Source organism: Nyctibius grandis, chromosome 7 (genome assembly GCF_013368605.1).
Source record: "Nyctibius grandis isolate bNycGra1 chromosome 7, bNycGra1.pri, whole genome shotgun sequence".
Lineage (NCBI taxonomy): Eukaryota > Metazoa > Chordata > Aves > Nyctibiiformes > Nyctibiidae > Nyctibius > Nyctibius grandis.
Genome location: NC_090664.1, coordinates 7,359,295 through 7,379,911, shown reverse-complemented (window position 1 = coordinate 7,379,911; position 20,617 = coordinate 7,359,295). Strand labels below are relative to the sequence as shown.

At 40.1% G+C, this 20,617-nt stretch overlaps 1 protein-coding gene across 1 annotated transcript in view; it reads right to left on the bottom strand.

The window, feature by feature from the left end:
• The window catches only part of ITPRID1 (ITPR interacting domain containing 1), a 35,285-nt gene extending 22,245 nt beyond the window's left edge, over positions 1-13,040 (bottom strand). Inside the window, 6 exon segments of the mRNA XM_068405138.1 lie at positions 2,099-2,153; positions 5,098-5,495; positions 5,498-5,689; positions 11,346-11,548; positions 12,122-12,208; positions 13,009-13,040. Coding sequence (XP_068261239.1) covers positions 2,099-2,153; positions 5,098-5,495; positions 5,498-5,689; positions 11,346-11,548; positions 12,122-12,208; positions 13,009-13,040 — 967 coding nt within the window.
• Positions 13,041-20,617: the final 7,577 nt, after the last annotated feature.

The following is a 20,617-nucleotide window of genomic DNA, read 5'->3' as shown; positions in this document are numbered from 1 at the left end:
GTGTGAAAAAGAGAAAGAATATGAAAAAAGCTTGTATCAAAAAAAAAAAACAAAACTGGAAATCTCCACTTTAAACTTAGGCCACACATCAATGACACTAAAACAGAGAGAGAGAGAGAGAGAGATTGCAGTGTTTAAACAAAACTCTAAAATTGTATTATGGTTCTGCAAAGGCATAAATCTTACATAAGTGCAGTTTATTTGTATGATTTTGATTGATCACTTAACTGGATGACAGCAGAATTAAAAAAAAATAACTACTTTCTGCATTTTTCTGTCATGAAATTACTACTAAATACATGTTCATACCTATGTCTTAAAAGAGCAGTCAGGGCATACAGTTATTTTTTCTCCTTATATTGTGGTCGATATACCTACACAGTCTGCTAAATCCTTTAACTAATGCTCTTCATCATTAAATAGCACAATAATTTTTTAGAGATGGACAAAGAAAGGAAAAAAGCATTTATGGTATGTTATTACGTTTTTATTTTTTTTCCCCACTGGGCTATGTCCACATTCTCTTTTTTTTTTTCATTTCTTGCTGAATGTTTGTCCAAATGGTGTTTTTCACTTCATCACTCCTGTTCTTCGCATAGATACTGCTATGAGCAAGACTATTGGTATGGGGGCTCGTCTTTGTTCATGAAGATAAAGACATCCATCAGAAAACAAAATCAAAGTAACCTCATGTAACTCAGACGACAAATCATACAGTCTGATTAGCAAGAAGAAACTGACGTTAAATCCCAAAAGTCACTGGAGCCACACGTTGACAGACTGGACATACACAACCCTGCCAGAAGATGTGACAAGAGCAGTTGAATGCCATAGGTATGCAATCTTTTACACAGATTTAAAAAAAAAACCAAAAACCTAGAAAAACAGCAAATGTATGCTTACAGATCATTTGAAAATGAAAATAAACCCTCCAGAAACGAGGAATTCATGCTATACTCCATCACATTTACTCAGCTCTAGCGTTTACCAAGAAAGTCCCACACACTGGCCTCACTGAAGCCACTGTGACTTCTGTCTCTGCCTTCAACAGGCTCACGATTTCACTCCTGCAAATCCAGCTGCCACTCCAGCCAATGGCATATATGAATGACCAGCACCCATGGATATCTGAATTTTTTTTTTAGATATCTGTGTATGAACTTGGGTTGCTTAATTATTTGTGCTGGCTCCCCAAAAGTGATATAATGTAGTCCTCAAAAGTTGAGGGCTCACGAAACTTTCACCTTTGTCCCTTGCTGTCTGCTTCTTGCTACTTATTAGTTCTTTCACATTAAATTTCTGTCCCATTTAAAAAAACAACTGCCAGTCCTGCTCTAAGCACTGGTTGGAAAGCGTCACCAGAGAGCAAGGTCAATTTCTCCATGCTCTGGAGGCTGAATAGCCATTCCTCCAACAGCACCAGCCCTGCCAGAAATTGCTTCTCACGATCCAAACTCAGATTGCCCCAAATGACAGCACAACATCTGGTCTAACAGCTTTGCTTTTAATCCTTTCATAGACTCCTCAAATGATTTAGTTTCTAACACATGATTTGATGCTATGTCAGCTCATGTGGTGTTAGTCTGTGTGATACAGGAGACTCATATGGTGGGGTAGAGGCCATGCTGCCACCAGAATGTCCTGGTTGCACAGTCCTGGTTGAATTGTGTACAGAGTGGCTGCAAAGCCACTATCTGCAGACTCCTGGTTGACTTACCAGCTAGGGATCTGAGAGTTGGTGGATAAGGGCTTGTCTGAGTCTGGCAAATAATTCACCAAGAAGAAGGGAAGCTTTGGTGTTGCTTGGAAGAGTAGAGAAGTCTCCTTAAAGCATCAGACAGAGATCCCAAACACTCAGAGCTGTGCATGTGAGGTACCCTCTTCATGGGCACTCACTGTGTCTCCATGACAAGCTGACTATAATTTACAGCCCTATGATTTATCAAGTCATATCATCTAGACTGCCGTATCTAGAACATCCATCGCCAGAGGTGATGGGAGCAGAGAGGGAAAACATATTGTTAAGATAAGCTTTAGAAGCAGCTACATGGGAACAGTGTTTTTAAAAATGGCAAATTGTCTGTTTCTTAACACTCACGTGAAGTGGTGCCAGGAGCATTTCCACGTGGAGTTTCATCCTCAAAACTCTGAATCTGAAAAGAGAAGGAAGAGAGGAGGAAAAATTCTTATTGATGGTAATGATGATGAGTGTATGCCTTATTATGATGGGGGGCTAGAAGAAAAACAAAAAAAAAAAATCTGAACATTTAAAAGCAAAACCAAAATCTTTCAGATGGTTCTTTTTTGGTTGTCTCCTTTTAAAAATATTTGTTCTTGTCATAAACCAGGGTCTAGTCTCAGAACCTTTCCAAGCCTTGCTCAAAGTAATCAATACATAAAGTTTCCCAATGCATAAAGACACTAACAATCTTGTTTGAACAGCCTCAGAGAAATGTCCCTAGAAAAAAGAAAATTAGGAGCAGAAACACAAGAAAAATGGAACCATATGGAGGCAAATTCTTGCCAAAGAGTGTGTGTAAGGTCAGAATTTTTTTTCCTCTCAGAATGAAGACCCGTTTGACTTTTTCATAGTACCAAGGGGAACATCATGTCATGATGCTGCACAAACTTCTTCAGAAAAAAAACTTTATAGAAAAGGGGATCTATTAGGTACAAGCAACACATGAATATGCATTTTGGTTGTGTCCTCCATGCAGTCTCTAGCTCAAGAAATCTCTAAGCCCCTCACTGTTAAAGGCTAGAAGAATACAAGGGAAGGATTCCTCTATATGTGACTGTTATTCTGTTCCCTATATATCTGCTACTGGTCATTGCCAGACTAACAATTTAGGTGTCCTGATGGTTTCAGCCAGTACATGGCTCTTGCAGCCTGAATTTAATGATGTGGTAGAAAATACTCAGAAGTTAGACAAAATATACCCTGTCTAATTTGAACATACAGCATTCACCAAATTATCTTAGACATCAAACTGGGGAGCTGACGATCATCTGCATTTACTGCTCTGTCAATGTCCTCACTTTTGTGTGAGCCTCTAATGACAGAGCTGCAAGTTCAGCATGCTAAGTGCTTTATAAAGACATATGAGCTGCTTTGGGACTATAAATTTACTGTGCCAGAGATATCTAAGAGACAGCCTTTCCCCCACTGAGGCTGATAGTCAGGCCTATGCCCTGGTTCTTGAGTCAGCTCTACCAACACAAAGGCTGCACCACACCTTTCACAGAAAAATACACCTTTGAAAGGACTTGAAAAGATAAATATCCTTTCCTCTAGATGAATGCTACCACCCTAACCTGACATTTTTCCAATGCTTTAAAAACTGGAAAAAACTTTTAAGCTTCTCACTTTTTCCAGCCACTCACTGCTCCCTCCCTCACGTGTTCCATGTGTTTTCAGGGAGCTGCCAAGCATCCCATTTCTCCTCCTTTCTTTGATTCTTACAGCAGAGCCCAATTTTTGGACTCCTTCCTTTTCTTCATTCATGTAAGATGGCTGGAAAGGGAAGAGTATTCCTGTCAGCATCCCAGTGGAGTCTGTATGATTGGAGAGTATCCTACCATAGCCCTTTTACCTGCAGTAGTACGGCCAGAAAAACTGCTGCTCACACATCTCCTCTAGATGTAAAAAAGGGACTCGCAAGTATCTTGGTCTCTGCTACTTCACGTTGAACCCCCACTGACAACCCACTGTTGCTAAAACATACAGATAGCTGAATACTGTGGACTTAACAGACTGGATATGAGGACAAGCTGCTGTTCTGAGTTGTTCTGGTTTTAGGATGCTCAGCTTACAGAACGATAAAATATTTCAAACATTGCTATAAAACTAAGGTTAATTTTATAACACAGCTTTCTGAAAGAGCACTGAGTTTAGGGAAAAAAAAAAAAGATAGGAAAAAAATCCAAAATCCAATCCTGGTTAATGACTGGATCTGAAAAAATATCCTTTACCATAAGTATTAGTGTTCCTGCAACTTTCTTCTATTAAAAAATAAAACCAACCACATTGCTGCATAAAACACATTAGCATCTTACATTATCATACTGATACCAGACAGTTCAGCAATGGTTTAGCTAGAGTAGGCCTCAGAGTAGGCTCTAAAAGGCCTGCTCTGTGTTACCTTTACACAGAATCAGCTTTCCTGTCAGTAATTTTCTTTTCAGCTAGAACAATAGAGAATAACAGTATGTTCTGAAGCAAACTGCATGTTTTGTAGATAGAGTCTGCTTATGGGATTGATAACAATGTTATAGTCATCAATGATTCTTGCTTGCGCTTAGTCTTAGAAAAATCCAAGGTCTCTGTTAAGTTCCTTGCTAATTATAAAAACGGCCAAAGACAAACAAGACTGTGAAAAACAACTTTGTGATGTCTAAATTAACGTGATTCACAATCTCTGGCACCAGAGGAGAGATAAGTCCAGTGAGAACCAGAACAATGTCTTCTCCTTGAGGCCACCTGCACTTGTAAACAAGAAGGCCTCGACCACGCTTGCGCAGAAGCACAATTCGGGGCGGGGGGGAATTGCGACCACTAGAGACCCCCAGAGACCACTCAAGACCCCTAAATTGGTTTAGTATGCACGCGCAAAGAAAATTACATAATGTATTAGCATATGCATAAGTTTCTTGAAATAGGTGGGCTTTTCTTGGAATTATATGAATATTCACATTTCTGTAATGCATATCATGAGCAAGCTTTTGTTCCTAGGTGTGCATGCTAGGAGGAGAGATCCTCCATGCACCCAGCTGCAATAAACCAATGTCAGCTTTCTAAACTATAATTTGGTTCGGAGACTTTTCTTGGTTACTATTTTTTGGTAGCAATACTGCTGAATGAATCTTACCTCAGTAACTTCAGTGCCAACTTCTTTGACAGTATCCTAACTCAAAGTTTAAAATAATCAAAACCCCAATAAGTAGTGTAAATCCTACTGGTTTTCCTCATAATGCTGCCACATGGTGTTTGAAGTAATTTACTTTAGCTTCCACCCTGAAAAAGGACAATCCAAACCTATAGCATAAATATAGATGGAGACACATTGCTAGCAAGCAATACATAAAAATCCACCTCACCTCTTCCATTTCAAATGAGTCTGGCAGCTTGCAGTTTAGGTCAGCCACTTGTTTGAGAGTGTGGGTCACAAGCAAAGATGGCTCCTTTCTTGATCTGTCTTTGGCAGGCACGTCACACGCAGGAGAAAGGTGGGGCTGTTCTGCAACTAGGTGTGATGAAACCCAGGTTTTCCCCAATGGAGTTGGTGGAGATTGGGATGTGGGATATGCTGAGGCACCTTTGTCTCTGGGGGTTTGCTCCTGCATCAGACAGCCCAATGTAACACATGCAGAAAAGCCAGGCTGGACTCTTCCCCTCTCAGCAATATCTGCACAAGAGGGAGATTGCTCTTTCTTGCTGGGCAAGTTGGCTTCCCTGGGTGCCAGCAAGCCCTGTTTCAGCAGCATTTTCTGCGACAAGCCCTTCTCAGGAGCTGACCTATTCTTCTCCACTTCACTTGTGTGAGCGCAGGTCTGCTCTTCGCAGCATCCAGGAGACTGGTCTCATCCCCGCCGGTGTCCTGTGCTTTGGTCTGTTGAGTGTTGATGTCTGTCAGCAAAGACGAGAGGGCACTGGTTACGTGGTCAAGTACTTCCAGCTGTCGAAAATGTTCTTACATTTGGCAGAACAGAAGGCAACATGGCTGTTAAAAATATAACTTGAAATAATCAGTTACAATGATTATTCAAACTTGTCATTGCCAAGAAACATACTAAATACCTCATTCAAAAGTGGCTAAATTTTCCCATTTGCCTCCAGAGGATCCATTCAGTCTACACACAGACCTCACTGCATAGTTCTTTATATTAGACAAACATGCAACGTTGAATGTGTTGGGTCAAGTGCAGCTGAATACTGCTCTGTGTGAATAAAGGTTACAGAATCCAGCCTAAAATTCTCTGGTTGGCTGGGCCAGACTTGGATGCCATTTTTGGGGATTTATTAAAATCCATGTGAATAAAGTTTTTAAAATCTGATCTCAAATGTTTACAGCTGGCAGCTGTCCAGGATAACTGCAAAACGCATATAGCCATTAACTGATAAAAAAATTGACCACAGAAGCTATGTTCTCCTTCTCATAGAAGCACAAAGCAAAGCACACATCCCCCAGAAACTCATAGCTGATGTCGTATAAAGGTTCCCAGATTTTTTTCATTGTACTAACCTCCTGTAATTTCTGGGTCATTTTTTCCATGGCACAACATCTAAAGAGAAGCGGATAAAGTTTTCTCTAAGGGATCCTGCTGATTTCCATCACTACAGCACTATGAAGTTATTCATACAAAGAAAAGCAACCCATTTGCTTGCATGTTGTGTCTGTACCTATCCCAAGGCATGAATATGTCACTGAGACTCCTCCTTCCTTGAGACATTCATTGAGGACAGTAGCTGGCAAAATGCTTTCTTGGCTGCCATTTCTCCTAGAGAGCAGCCTAATTTACTGCATGTAGTCTGCATGCAGGCTATTGCTTCACTGACAATTAGACAACAAGGGGATATTTAACATGGATCTGAGTTGGTCATTTGCAACACCGTGACATATAATTCCTGATAGTTACTATATCTCAAGAATACTCTTTTTTTTCTTTGCCCAGATGTTGCTTGATTTTTAACACTGGAGGAAATAATTGTCATTGCTGCCAATTTTTAAGACATAGCAAAGGTTTGACCTGATGTTGTTTAAAGGAGTTATCACTCATTACACAGTGTTGTATAGTTTTCATTTGCAGAAGTTTGGGGTGTCAGAGTAAATAATTTTTTGGTTTTACACATCCACTGTGCTACCACGTGCTCTCCATGTAAAGCACATTTTATCCGCAGGCCATAAAAATGCCAAGTGCTAATCTTTGACTGACAGTGGCACAGCAATCCAGTCCTTATTTTGATTTGAACCAGAACCAAACTTGCTGCTATATGAAACAGTTTTTACACTCTGCTTAGCTTTTGAAAATTATTTCAAAGAGCTTGGGACACCTAAAGAACAAATCAAACAAGAGAAATGATAAATGAACAACATTAAAAATCCCCGCACTCATATGCAATGTAATAAATACACAGGTCATGAAGAAATTATGTCAGGGACAGCCTTGCTTCATGGACTATTTCTCTCCAGACAAGCAGTCCCTTCAGTTTCTAGGGGTGCTCCCCAAGGGTCGCACCTTAAATAGGCAAGAGGCTGATAAGATCTCTTTAGGCCCCGCAGCCTGCTGCAAAGTAGTCGAAATCTGTAGCACAGATGAGATATTAAAGGACATAAACACGGATTATTTTCGTTAGAAAATTCAGCCGAAACAGCAAATGGCTGTGCTGTAAACAAGATCAATGAATCTTCACGAGAATATGTATCTTGTGTAGGGCTTCCCATGACTTTACGGTCAACTGTTTTATAATTTAAGAAGGGAAGCTCATGGTTTTGTTCCTCCTCCCTTAAGTCTGGTATTACATAGGCTGACATAATTATCTACCTGGAAGATTTGGAAAGTCACTAGTAGGCCCACAGTGGAATGAAGGAACACAGACCATTTCCAGAGCCAGCAAGAAATTTTCAATCAACATCTTTTTTTCACAGCAAATGGTAGAATTTGGAAAAAAAAATCAGAATTTTCAGTGAGAAAATCAAGACATCTGAAATTCCTCAGTTTTTCTCAGCAAAAGTAAAAATGAAATTTCAGCATTGTCCACTTTGTCATATATTATTTTCCTTTTTTTTTTTTAGATTGTTTCAACTTCAATCTTGGCAATACTGCCTCTGCTTGAATAAAAGCTGTACTTCAGAGAATGCATTTAGCAATTTACATTTAATTTCTCTTCTAGGGATGGATTTACTGGCTGACATATATCTCCTTTCTCCCAGCTGACCTGTGGTGGTTACAGGACAACCACGTATCATGGGAAATGGTGTCTACCTAATACACTCATCTCACAGAGGAGGGTGAGACTTCAACTACAGCTCCAGTGAGGGGCTTGCAGCAGCTGAGACAGAGAGAAATGAGTGTGAAAAATCAACAGAAACAAGACACCAAACCCCAAGTAGATTTAGATATGGCAGTATGGGAAGATGGTACTGAAATGTGGTGGGGTTTTTTTTTTTATATTATTCAATGTCATATTGAAACATTTCAACATTTCTGAATGAAGATGTTCAGAAACTTGAAGTTTTTCAAAGAATTTGGAGATCAACATATTCAGAAATATAATTACTTTTCACTTAATATAACTTCTGACTGTCAAGTGACTATTTCTTCAGTTAGGAAGTCAAATATCACTTCTAACGACATCAGTAAAATTTTCACCACTGGCAAATGATGGGGATAAGCTTTTCTTTTTGATCAGGCTGAGAAAACGAAGGGGTGACTGACATTTTTTTGAAAAATACACCTTATTTTTGTGAACTCAACCTTTTGAAAACTCTACAAATGCTGGGGACCCAGCACCAAGCAAGGACATAATTAACAAATAACTCTATAAGGATCCGCAGGCGTTTTAAAAGGTCAGATCAGCAATGAAGCAGGTCTAGAAAACTATTTTCATCACAAGGAAGAAAGAGCCAAACAGAAACAGGAAAGGATTGCACTAGGAAATGAATGAAACATGGAAGTGGACAGGGATCATTCTGCTATGGAAGTCCTTGGTCTCTCTCACCTCTCTTTCCTCCTTTTTTCCTCCACGTTTGCTGTCTTCCATGTTTACCTATAATCCTCCTCATCTCTCACTTTCTCAGAGTAACACATGTCATACTAAATCAAATAACTTTCTGTGCTGATTCAGAGAATAGGAGAAAGTAAACTGACAATGAGATAACCTCTCAGGCATTCACTAACTCAGATTAAACAATTTCTTCCTTTTCCATGGCTAGAGACAAATAGGAGGATTCAGACTGTATTTGCATTGAAATGATTCAGTAATAATAAACCAAACAGGGTGACAATAACTGAATTCATTCAGTATGTCTCTGGTAACAGTGATTCAATAAAGTCTTGAAATGTCTACAGGTGGCACATAGTCTGCCTCATTTTGGCACTTTAATTTTAATGCCTTAGTGAAGCAGTTCTCTGACAGTACTGGGTCTGGAGTTCCCTAAAAGTTTCATGGAGAGGTAAATGCCGTGGAACAAGTCTAGACCTTCTACTTCATTTACAGAGAAGGGTCTGTCTTCTTCTGGTGGCCTTCAAAAGCACCTGTTCTCCTTATTGCCATCACAGGGAGTGTAGGCTTCTGCTTTAAAAGAGCAGGCTCACTAGGTGCCTGAAAATTTAGGTGCAGTTATTAGTACTGAAGAAAGACAGATTAGGTCCAGCTCTAGGGATGCAATGTGTTTCCAAATCTAATAAACATGAATTTGCCCCTCCTCCTTCTTGCTATACCTCACTGCAAATTCCTTAGATAACCTAAGTCTGGCAAGACTGGGAAAAACCATTTTGCAAACAAATGCCATTTGAGGATATTCCTCAGGAGCCTGTACCCTAAACCTGATACACCCCCTTTTAGCTGTAAGTCCTCTCCTGGAACACCACCTGTAGGAAGGTACAAGTGCAAGATTACCTACATGGTCACTGAGACAGACTGGCTTCTTCTGAGAGGTGCTTTAAGTGGTGGCTGGATGATCACCTGCAGGAGCTGCCTGACTCTCTGCTTGCTATGGAGATAGAAAGACTCTACAGTGATTAAGCTCCTTGAGATGGTGCTTCAGCTAAATGCCTATCATTTGGTGCAGTAAACTAGGCTGAGGTTAATCACTGCATCAAGGAAACGTAGTCAGTGAAAAGAGAAGAGGTAAGTATCTCTGAAAGATGAATCCCAGCTCTCTCAATTAAATGTTCTCAGCCCAGGCACATACTTAGGAAGCCTAAGCAGAAGGTGTGGAAAACCCCCTCCCAAACTGTCAAAAGCAAGATAATATGTTTTGATGGACTTCACACCCACCGAAGGACAAATTCAAATCATCTTATCTTACTTCACAGCAACTCCCCCATATCGAAAAGCCATTAACATGTACTAAGAGTGCTCCCATTGAGGACGACTGAAAGATGAGTCATTAAATTCGCACCTTGGCTTACCACTGCCTGCTTTCACTGTGCAAACTCCCTCCCTCAGAGGCTCTTTCACTGCTCTCATTCCCTCCTGCTTCTCTACCTTCTTCCCTGAGGTCTCCATCCACCATCCACTCATACTGATTATCTCTGTTCCCTCTCTCCCTCTCTTTCTCTGAGGAGTTACAGAGAGAGAAAGAGAGTGAGAGCTGAGAAACCTGTTTGATATGTCAGTTTGCTGTAAATATTGAAATGTGTGCACGGGGCTTGCAATAAAAGAACAGAAGAGAGAGAGAAAAACACATTTCCACAATGCTCTGACATTTCTGTTTCAATTCTCATTCCATCCATACTGTTTCCTTGTAAATGGGAATGCATGGGCTATGTGAGACATCCTGCTTCGCTGAGCATCTTAAGTAAACAAAAGATTTCAAGAGCCATCTGGCTGTCCTGTGCAGCAAACACGAAGGGAAATGATGTCAAAATTGGACTTCCCAGATGGGTGATATGCCAGTGAATTAACAATGCTATTTTAATGCAGATATATCTTTAGGGTGAGGACCTTGTATTCATTTCTCAACTGCAAAATATACAACATGAGAACTAAAACCATCTAAATGAGTAAAAATTATGACTCTGTGCCTTAAATGGTGCAATTTAATTGTACTTATAATATGATCCTTATCTACATATTAGGGCATATTTGAATGACAAAACTGTTAGGTTTTATTTAGGGATTTGTGGGTCTGATGCTCAAGCTCTGGCAGCTCTAGTCGTGGGAAGTTAAGATCTTGTCATCTGCTCAATTCTGGCCTGGCTGAATTCAAAATCCTGTGTATTGGCTTATACTACCAATGAGGGTGGGTATGTGCAGCCAGTGAAGTGGCTGGGGCAATGGACCCATGTTCAGTTATGCAGCCTCTATGACACCAACTACAGTCTCTGGTGGCGGGGTAGGGCTTACACGGGATGGGCAGTTATGTTTTAAAATGCCGCAAGCTGGTAGCTCCAACATGTAAATCAGAGTCCACAGCTGAGAAGAGGCAAACTGCATTTCAGTCAAATTAGGAAGTATCATTGCCACAAAGGCATATGTGAGGATCTTTGATGTCTCCTGAATACATGTCTCTTTATGCATTTTTTTGTAAGCCTGTTCTTCCCTACCCTCTCAGTACCCCCTGCTATTTGTTTTACCTCCTGGCTAAAATTCCTCCTTTTGCCAAAATGTCTCTCCTTACTATATAGGTTTGGTCTCTCAATGTTCATCCGCTGCTTCTGAGCTTCCAAAAATACTTGGATGTTGATCCCTTTTGCTACAGAAGCATCACTGAGGAACCGCGGAGGGATTTTAGTGCAGATATCAGGTTCTTCTGTACCAAACCCCAAATCAAGAAGAATCTCCACTGGATCCTTTTCCCAGAGCGCCAGCCATTCAGTGATGCTGTGGTGAAAACATCAGGATTATTTACACCACTGTCTTGGTACCACTTTTCTCTTGCAGTATCTATCATATGGTCTCGTTTTTAAATAATTCTCTTCCCTTCTCCCCTCTTGTGAAGAGTACTGCTTAAGTGAAAGTAGTCATTTTTGGTCACATTGCTAAGAGATTAACACATGTTCCTTCCTCCAGAGGAATTTGGTGGCATGGGATCTAGATAGCTTAGCAAAAGAAACATTAATAAAAGGTGTAGGTTCACAGCTCTGCAGGCTCACTTCTCTCTGGGTACAATAAAGATAAGGCATGCTGCAACTGCCCTAAGACCTCACAGCCTTTTACCTTCCAGCGGATTCAAAGCTCACTAGAGTTTCACAGAGGTTTCTTCCCCACCCCCACTGGTACAAATGCATTTGAGATTAGGAATCTGTTATTAAGACAGTAATTATGGTCTTGTTAAACCTTGGTCTAACAAACTAAGACCTTGAACTACTTATTCAAAATTGTACTCACATTTGTCGATCTCTAAATGGGGTAACACCTTGTATTCCTAACTGGAAATACATGGAAATAACTAACCTCTGGGGTGCACCAGTGATTGAGAGGGAAGAGCCAAGACTCTTGCATCTTGATATAACTGGACTTTCTGAAAACTCTTGCAGGTACCTGGTTGGAAAAAAGCAACAATGAAATGTGTTTACTCATGTGGTCCTCTGGGATGTCATTATGATTTTTTTCCTAGAGTAAACATTTGCATTTTGTCTTGGTTTATAATGATACATAATAGCAATGCCTTAGAAGAAGAGTCAGCATGAGATTGTGACAATACACTTGTTTTCAAGAACAGTATGTTACAGTAGGTGTGAAAATGTAGGTGTGAGGTACTAGTAAATGCTAAATATAAAGGTGGCAGAATGGCTCACTTTTGACAGATGGTGAATCTTTGGGGAACCTTTAGGGAGCAGTACTTCAAAAGATATAATTGCTCTTAACAAAGTTTTGGAGAGACAAGGCACAATGAGTTGCAGAAGCAGGAGTGGCACCTGAGAATAATTCTGTCTTTCACTTCTCATTGTGTTTGTATCCACTAATCTGTGGAGAAATAACTGCTTTTCAGAGTCCGTGCACTGCAAAAGGAACATCCTGTAGCATCTTTCTCAATAGGTAAGATGACATATTTTTGTTACACTCAGGCTTAACTTTACCTACACATACCTATCAAGATCAGTAGCAAATGTTTATACAGAGTGGAAGCATTGCCTTGATAATTTTTTTATCACTGTAAGTTATCCATCAGCTCACATCTTAAACAAGCCTTGAGGGTTATGTGGATTTTTGAACTAACAGTGTTGCTATCAGTTTGAGAGAAGGAAAAAAAAAAAAGAAACTAAAAATTCCTCCTTTTGTTAAAAAGAGATGGAAGAAAAAAGAATTTATAACAGATCTCGACAGTGTCTGACACTTACTTTCTGTAGCTTTCTACAGTCCTTTGTACCATTTCTGGTACTGATATGGAAACTGCAAACAAGAAGAAATAAAAATAATTTATTTTCTTACCTTCCCCCCTCAAAACAGAAATGTCTCAAAGTAGAGAAAAGATCAAAAGACCCATTGCATTATATAAGGAAATATTTTAGCCTGAGTGGCAAAGTGGCAGAAAAATGCCATTGTGGGGAGCTAAACTCATGGTATATGTTAGTCACAGACAAATGCAACACATGACAAAAAGAAGAGGAAAACAGGTGCCTTTACATTTCATAAACAAGTAGTGGTTCACTCTAAGCCCCTGTTATTTAAAGGTAAGCTGTATGAATTACATTCCACCATCTGCTGCAGACCCATTGAAGATATACATACAGCAAACACGTAACTTCTAATCGCTGTGTTTTGAGTAAAAAAAAATGTTTAAAATATATTATTTTAAGTTCTCATTCTAGCACTTGCTGATACAACTTTTTTTGTGTCTAACAGCTTTTCAGGTGTAGTTCACTGAAATGTTGCAAGTATTTTACTATTGGTTCCTCTGGGCTTCACATCATGCTCTAAATGTGTTTGAGAGGAGTGAGACAGTTGCAGGACAATTGCAAGAGTTTCTGGAGGAGAAAATATTTGTCCAAGAACTGCTAACATTTTTTACTGGAATCCAAGTGTGCTATACCTATGAGCTGTAACGTGCACATTTCATTGTTTCACGATGATGAAATGGGAATGTCAGATGCAAATATGCAGTGCCTGTAGTTATCACTTCCCCTCCTAACACTGAAATAACACAACTTGTTGATCCTCTGAAAGCTGGGGTAGCATTTGCCTAAAAACACAGTAGATATCCTTCTGCATTTGACAAGATGAATATTTTTTGTCTAGCTTTTAAAGTTTTCTTTTTTGTTTAACAAAATTGTGTCAGTAAAGAAGGAGAAAACATCCTTTCACGTTGTCTACTGGATTATTCTTCTACTCATAAATTCTAACATAAGTTCCTTCTGGCTCACTCAGTGCAAGCATATCCATAACATAAAGGTTACTGACATCCTGTGATTTGCTGTGGTAACATAAACCAGATTTCTAGCAGCAAACCAAGCATAATTTGAATAAGAATTAGCTTCTTTTTGTATGCCATTTCTTACTCACATGCCAATAGAAGCTGTAGATTCGTTATAAAAATGCTTGAGAATGTAAAAAATAAGATCTGAAAGTGAGAGTTAATATAATTTTTCCCTAGCAGCACGTGGGCACTCCTCTCTGCAACAGAACATTATACCACAGACTGGCTGCTGCTGTGATTTCCTCAGTGTCTCATATTGTCGGGACGGAATGAATACAAATTAAAAACCTAGCACTGTGTAACACTGCCCAGGGCGTTAAGTAAATAATGTAATGATGAGAAACCTGGCGTTTATAGGAGGTGTACGAAATAGTAGGTCACCAAAAATCAAGAGCTGAGACTCGTGATCAAATGGTCAGAACTTGATAGGTTACCGTAAGTTGGGTGAGAGGCCGTAGCTGGTGTGGCTGTACCCTCAAACCAGATAAACTCTGGGTATGACACCTTAACTATCTTTTGTTGTAGGCTAAAGTAAGTTGAATTGTCCTGTATTGCTCTGGGTCAAGAACATGACAACGTACTGCTACCAAGGCTAAGCCATCCAACCTATTAAGTGGCAGTAAACTGCTCAGGAGCCTATGTCCACCTCGTGACTTGGACAGACTCTGCACTTGCAGGTAGAGCAATATGGGCCATTTCACTCATGGTTAGAGTCTCCACTTCTTTCTCTAAGACTCGTGAAAAGCTCCTCATTAGAGAGCTTGACATTTTGAAATATTAGAGATTGTTTTCTCTGTATTTAAGAGGTCACAGAAATAGTAATGGGGAGGGTACAGTATTTACATTTCCTGAACTGTGTAAGTATTTTGTTCCTGACACAAGAAACACTGAATCTCATTACTAAACTGGAAGATACTTTGGGGGAAATAATGCCCTTTAGAAATCTGTCAGAAAACCTTACGAAAACAAACAAACAAATAAAAACTACTTTGTAAACCAACTGTGGTGCTAATTGGTGCTCTGTTTACTGCACTTCTAAGTATATATTTGCTAAGCAAAATGTGGCCTCTGATACTTAGGGGAAGATTAGGCATTTTAGCCTCAGTAATCTCTGATGAACAAGAGACAAGATTAAATCACATATTGTTGAACTGCATCTCTTGTGAATCCAATAAACAAAAAGTGTAGATATGGAAGCACTGATTGATAAATAATTTTTTGGGCTTCCAAAAGCTCTGAAAATGCTGACATGTTTAGGAATATATAAGCAGCTGTGAGGTGATTTAGGCTTCTGGCTCCTTTCCTAAAAAAAATTAATCTGTGAATTCACTACATTCAGCAGGTCAGGAAAGTACGCAAGAACAAGCGAGAAGTTCTGCATTCAGGTTAGGCAGAATTTCCGTCACCTGAAACTCTTGTACCATAACTTCCAGACCATTGTGCAAACCTGTTCTAGAAACCTCCACTGCTTCAGTAGAAGAAAATCAAATCATGCCAATGAAGAAGGTGAGCCTAAGACTTTTCTGTTGAAGAACTCATGTGAGAACCTTCTCATTATGCCTCCAAATGGAGGAAAAATATACAGTTTATCCATGAATATCAGCTTTTCCCAATAAGTCCCCCTCAGAGGTCTGTGGTGTTTGATATTTTGTGGTTAAGCAGTCCTTATTAGAAATGAGAAATGATGTTCTGCCTTACCTGCCCGCTCTTGGCCCTGCAGCCTATCCTCACTTGTTGACAGACTGTAAGATTAAAAACCATTAAAAAAAGACAAAGAAATTAAATCCTCAAAAGAATGGCTGCTCTTTCCTGAAAAGAGATGAGGTCAGTAAAGCAGCCCGATGGGCAGGCACAGCACTCAGGGCATGGACAAACTGAGTGGGGATGGCTGATAGAAAAACAAAGCCCCAAGCTCATCTTCTTTTCTGCATGTTAACACCATCTACTTTCCCCTCAGCACACATCAGCCTCTGTTAAGTGTTGAGATTCAAATCTTGCATTTGTGCTTAAGGCAAAGACCATGAAATTTTAGTATTCTGCATAAGTCTGTCACTTCTGAACTTAAATTTTACTAAGAATCTAATTAAATCAGCTTATCCAGGGCAGGAGTGAGAGGAATGCAAGAAAAAGCCTTTTCAGTGCATCACATAAGAGGCAGCTGTACGACAGCTCTCAGCTGATCTGTGTCTGCCTGGTGACATGGGCATTCTTAGTGATACCAGTAATAATAGCCAGCCCTGCAATGCATGAGTTTGGCTGACTTGGCCTTACCCTGCCCCTGGAAAATGCTGCTACGACTATTACATAACATTACTGCTATTTTTTTTTTTTTTTTTTGCTTCTCTGGTACAACACTGCCTCTAACCAAATACTCTTCAGCTGGATTTCCTTAAGCAGCAAATGCATGAAGTCATACTGAAGAGTTCATGGGAAATACTTCAGACTTTATTTTTATCCTGAAGAAAGACAGAAAGTTAAAAATCAGAATTTTAGTGAACAAAATAGATTCGAATTTAAGTAAGTTCAAGATCAAACTATATTTCGCTATGGTAGCACATTGCCTCAGAGAGCTGTAGGTATGTGTAACCACAGTTTACACCATAAATCGTGCTCGTGCAGCAGGCTATATCTCCCTTGGGGCACACAGCATTATGAAATTCCCATGATGTAGCAGATAGCTTGATCAGAAAGCTATCCAGACACACGATGGGAAATGCTATCCTTCAAAGAATACCCTGGAAATGAACAAAGCACTGAGACACATTTCTCATGAGGCACTTGGTCATAAGCAAGACAGACTGAATAGTTGTGAAAGAGTATTTTGATGCAGTTCAACAAAATAAAAAGCTCATTCTTTGGTTGAAATCAGCCAAAGCAGAATGTTTTGTTCTGAATTTTCAGGGGTCACAATTTTCCTACCGGGAACTTCAACATTGTAGACATTATATTTCCTACTGGAGAAATCAGGCAACAAATAATTAATATGAGAGCCAAACTTACAAACACAAGAATTCAACCGGTGATGAATATTTCCTTCTGTAGTCTTCTAAAAATAAAAGTAGAGCTTTTAGGTAAAGTATTGCCAGATCAGTTTATCAAAATTAACCACCTTATTGAATGGCTTCCTTTATGGTGAATCCTGGAACGCATCAGAAATATTAGGAGAAGGGTCTAGTAATTTCCTTTAGTAATCTGAGGGCTTTTTAAACCAAATTTGGAAAGCAAAATAAAGTCCTGAAATATTAATTTGTCTCTATTATCTGTCAGTCATCCATATTCTGGAAGTATCTAGCAGTCCTAATGAAAATGGAAAACTAGCTTTTCTGACTCTTCATGAATGCATCCCAAAGCACAGTTCCTGCATGGCTTGAAATGGAGGAAATAGTCCAGTCTTGTGTGGAGGGAGGATTATCTCCTCCTTTTTACCAAGCACACGGGAAGCCTCCAGCAGAGTCACGAACAGATTCCAGCTCTCCTGCCTTTCCGTTCAGTTTTTCAACTTGAAGGTAAGCAAAGATGGCTCAGAGTATTTAACTCACTGCTGAAAAATGCTATGGGCAGGCTTCTTTCCCTGCAGAATCAACCAAAGCCACTAAGACCATCAGTTTAAGGAGCTGCTTGCTCTTTGTGACAGAGGAGGGAGGGACATGCTGATCTGCAACATGGCTCGGTCGGACATAAGATAAAGTGGGAGGCGGTTTTGTTGCAGTATCACCTTCTGGATTCAATGGTGCAACTCTCATTAACACAAAGAAAAGACATGGAAAGACTGCAGCAATCACAAGTCTTTACACTCAAGTCGTTAGAGATCTAATTTTGTTGTGTAGAATACAGTATACATGGATTTGCAATATTACTCTATTTTTTGTTAAAATACAGAGCAACAGAGTTGTTTTAGGACTGCCAGTCTCTGCCTAGCTGTAACCCTGAAAGCTTATTACTGGTGCACTGAAGAATAAGATCTCCCGGTAAGCCAGCATGTTTTCTCCAAACCAGTCTTTTAGGTTGCGTTTATGGTCAATACGAAGAGTAAGGCACCTCCGTGGCAGTTCACCTGCTTTAGGAGGAAGGAGCTGTTTGGAGGTGCTTTTCTCCACTGATGGAAGAAGCAGCCTAGCCTTGGACAAAACACAGAGCTCTGAGATGGCTAGTGAGACGATCCCAGGTGTTAGGTGACATTCACCCAGGCAGAAGTGAGAACAGTAGAACAAAGGTGAAGTTTTGATGAAAATAAGATCAGATTTTGCAACACATGGTGATTTTTTTGCCATCCAAGGAAGAGAAAGGAGGCAAACCGCAACCACAAATATTACACTGAGTATCAATTTAAGTATCTGGTACTTATAAACTGGCCTGGGGAAACAACAGATTTGTACATATTTAACGTTTGAATAGGAAATACAAACAGGTGCACAAATTCCACTAGAACCTCCGTGGGCAAGAACAAAAGACTGAGAATAAAAAAGAAGACTTAGTTAGTGACAAAGAGCAAAGCACAAATGCTTGTCTCCAGTACAAGTGCACTAGTACAGCAAAAATACATTGTCACCATAGGATGCTGAGAATCTGCAGAATCCTTTTTTCCCAGTCTTACCAAGCAGTGGTGTAGGAAAAGGGTGGTCTACCACTTTTAACAGTAGAGAGTCTTTATCTCCATAAGTCCGTGATGTTCTGCTGCACAACAGAATCCCTGCCTTGTCCATCTCAAAGCTATGGCTGATCCATTTGCCTGGATCTGATGCCATCTCGCACAACAAGTCTGAAAACTAAAGAGAAAGATCCCCCACTCTTGCTTATCATAAAGCAGCAGCAGCGGTTCTAGAGCCTATCAGCCAATACAGAGCTTTATTGTTGTTCATATGGTGGGATGCTATTTTTGAGGCTGAATCCCTGGGCTGGTACTCTGGAAACATGGATTCCTTCTTGAATGGGCAAGTTTTCCCTTTCTTTTTCCACCTCAGTTCCCTGTGCACAATGCAAATATAATAATACTGCCTCTTTCCAATGGTATCCATTTGAATTGTAAGATTTTTGGCTAGCAAGACCTTGTACCCTCATCAGTGTAACAACACGCTTTTTTTCTTATTTTCAGTACCACTGTAACAGAAATTTTAAAGTCCTCTGCAATGACCAGTGCTGGGGCATCTTGTTCCCTTTCAGTCCCCACATCTTTCAGAAATTAACCTTTTTCCACACATTCAGATGCCTTTGCAACCAAAAGTGGGCTTGGTACCATGCCACTGACATAGTTGCCCAACTGCTACCCCCTCAGACCGTGAAAGCTGCTCCAGCAAACCTGTAAGGCAATGTTCCCACAGCGATCAATGCAATTATTAGTCTCATCAAGGTGGGGTTGTTCCTGAGATGGTGAGAAGGGATGGGGAGAAGGGGGGTGCATATGATGAGAGATAGAAACCAGGCTGTGTCAAAGACATTCAGAGAGAAAAACGGATTAAGCCCCACAAGAGCAGCTTTTAAGTGGTTTGGTATCAGTGGCCATAGCATTGAAAGGGAACATCTATTAAATGCTGTTATATTTAGTGAATTTGGGAGGCTTTTTGTCTGACCCTGAGAGTGTTGGTTCAAGGAAGGCACAGCTCAGCAGCCACTGAAGATGTCTCCACTTAGCTTTGCTTGATCTGAATCACTTGGGACACTGCCACCAATTCCTGAGCAAAAAGCCTACACACCAAGGTGAACTGCAGCTAAGAGAAGTGGTTTTATGACTCACCTCGCTTGAAAACCCAAAGGAGCAATGTCTAGGTCTGCTGTAGTCACATACAACAGTCCAGATGTGACATCAGAGACAAAAGATTTCACAAAGCCAACTGCCAATGATTGGGGTGGAACAAATAAACCAGGATACTTGACATTCTTTGAAATAATTTAGATTTTCAGTTTTAGTTAAGTCATTTGTCATTGGGTTGATATAACCACTGATTTATTTTCTATTGCTACCTTTTAGGAGACCTTAAGACTAATAAATAGGCAAGAGTAAAAGACTGAAAGAACAGGTTAGCAATCTCATTAGTACAGAGCATGGGATGTACAGCATAAACTGTGTTTCTGAGTCCTTTGGCAGAGGAAGTCCAGAGTCTCGTCTACTTGCTGTGACCTCTCAAAGTCCTTCCAGTCAGAGCATTGTATTTACACAAGAATGGTGGGAAAATATCTGTCGCTGCATTTGGTCAAATTGAAAAACTGCAAGGAAATGGAGCCTCCCATCTGTCAGAGAAGTTGCCAGGAGAAATGCCTGTGCAGCAGAAGGGGGGTCAAAGAAAGGACAACAGTGTTTTGGGGGAGTAAAGGGAGAGAGTGAGGCAGAAGGACAATCTTTCATGTAAGCATGACTCACAGCAGAGGAGATGCAGTGATACACCTTCTTAGGGTTAGAAGTCAAAGTTTAGAGCTAGCCTAATTGAAATTAGCTCATTTCTCAGCTGAATAATCCACTGGCCTGATTCTCAATCGCTTGATGACTTGCACAGACATTTACAGAAGGGCACAATAAGGGTTAGATGCTACAATGGGCC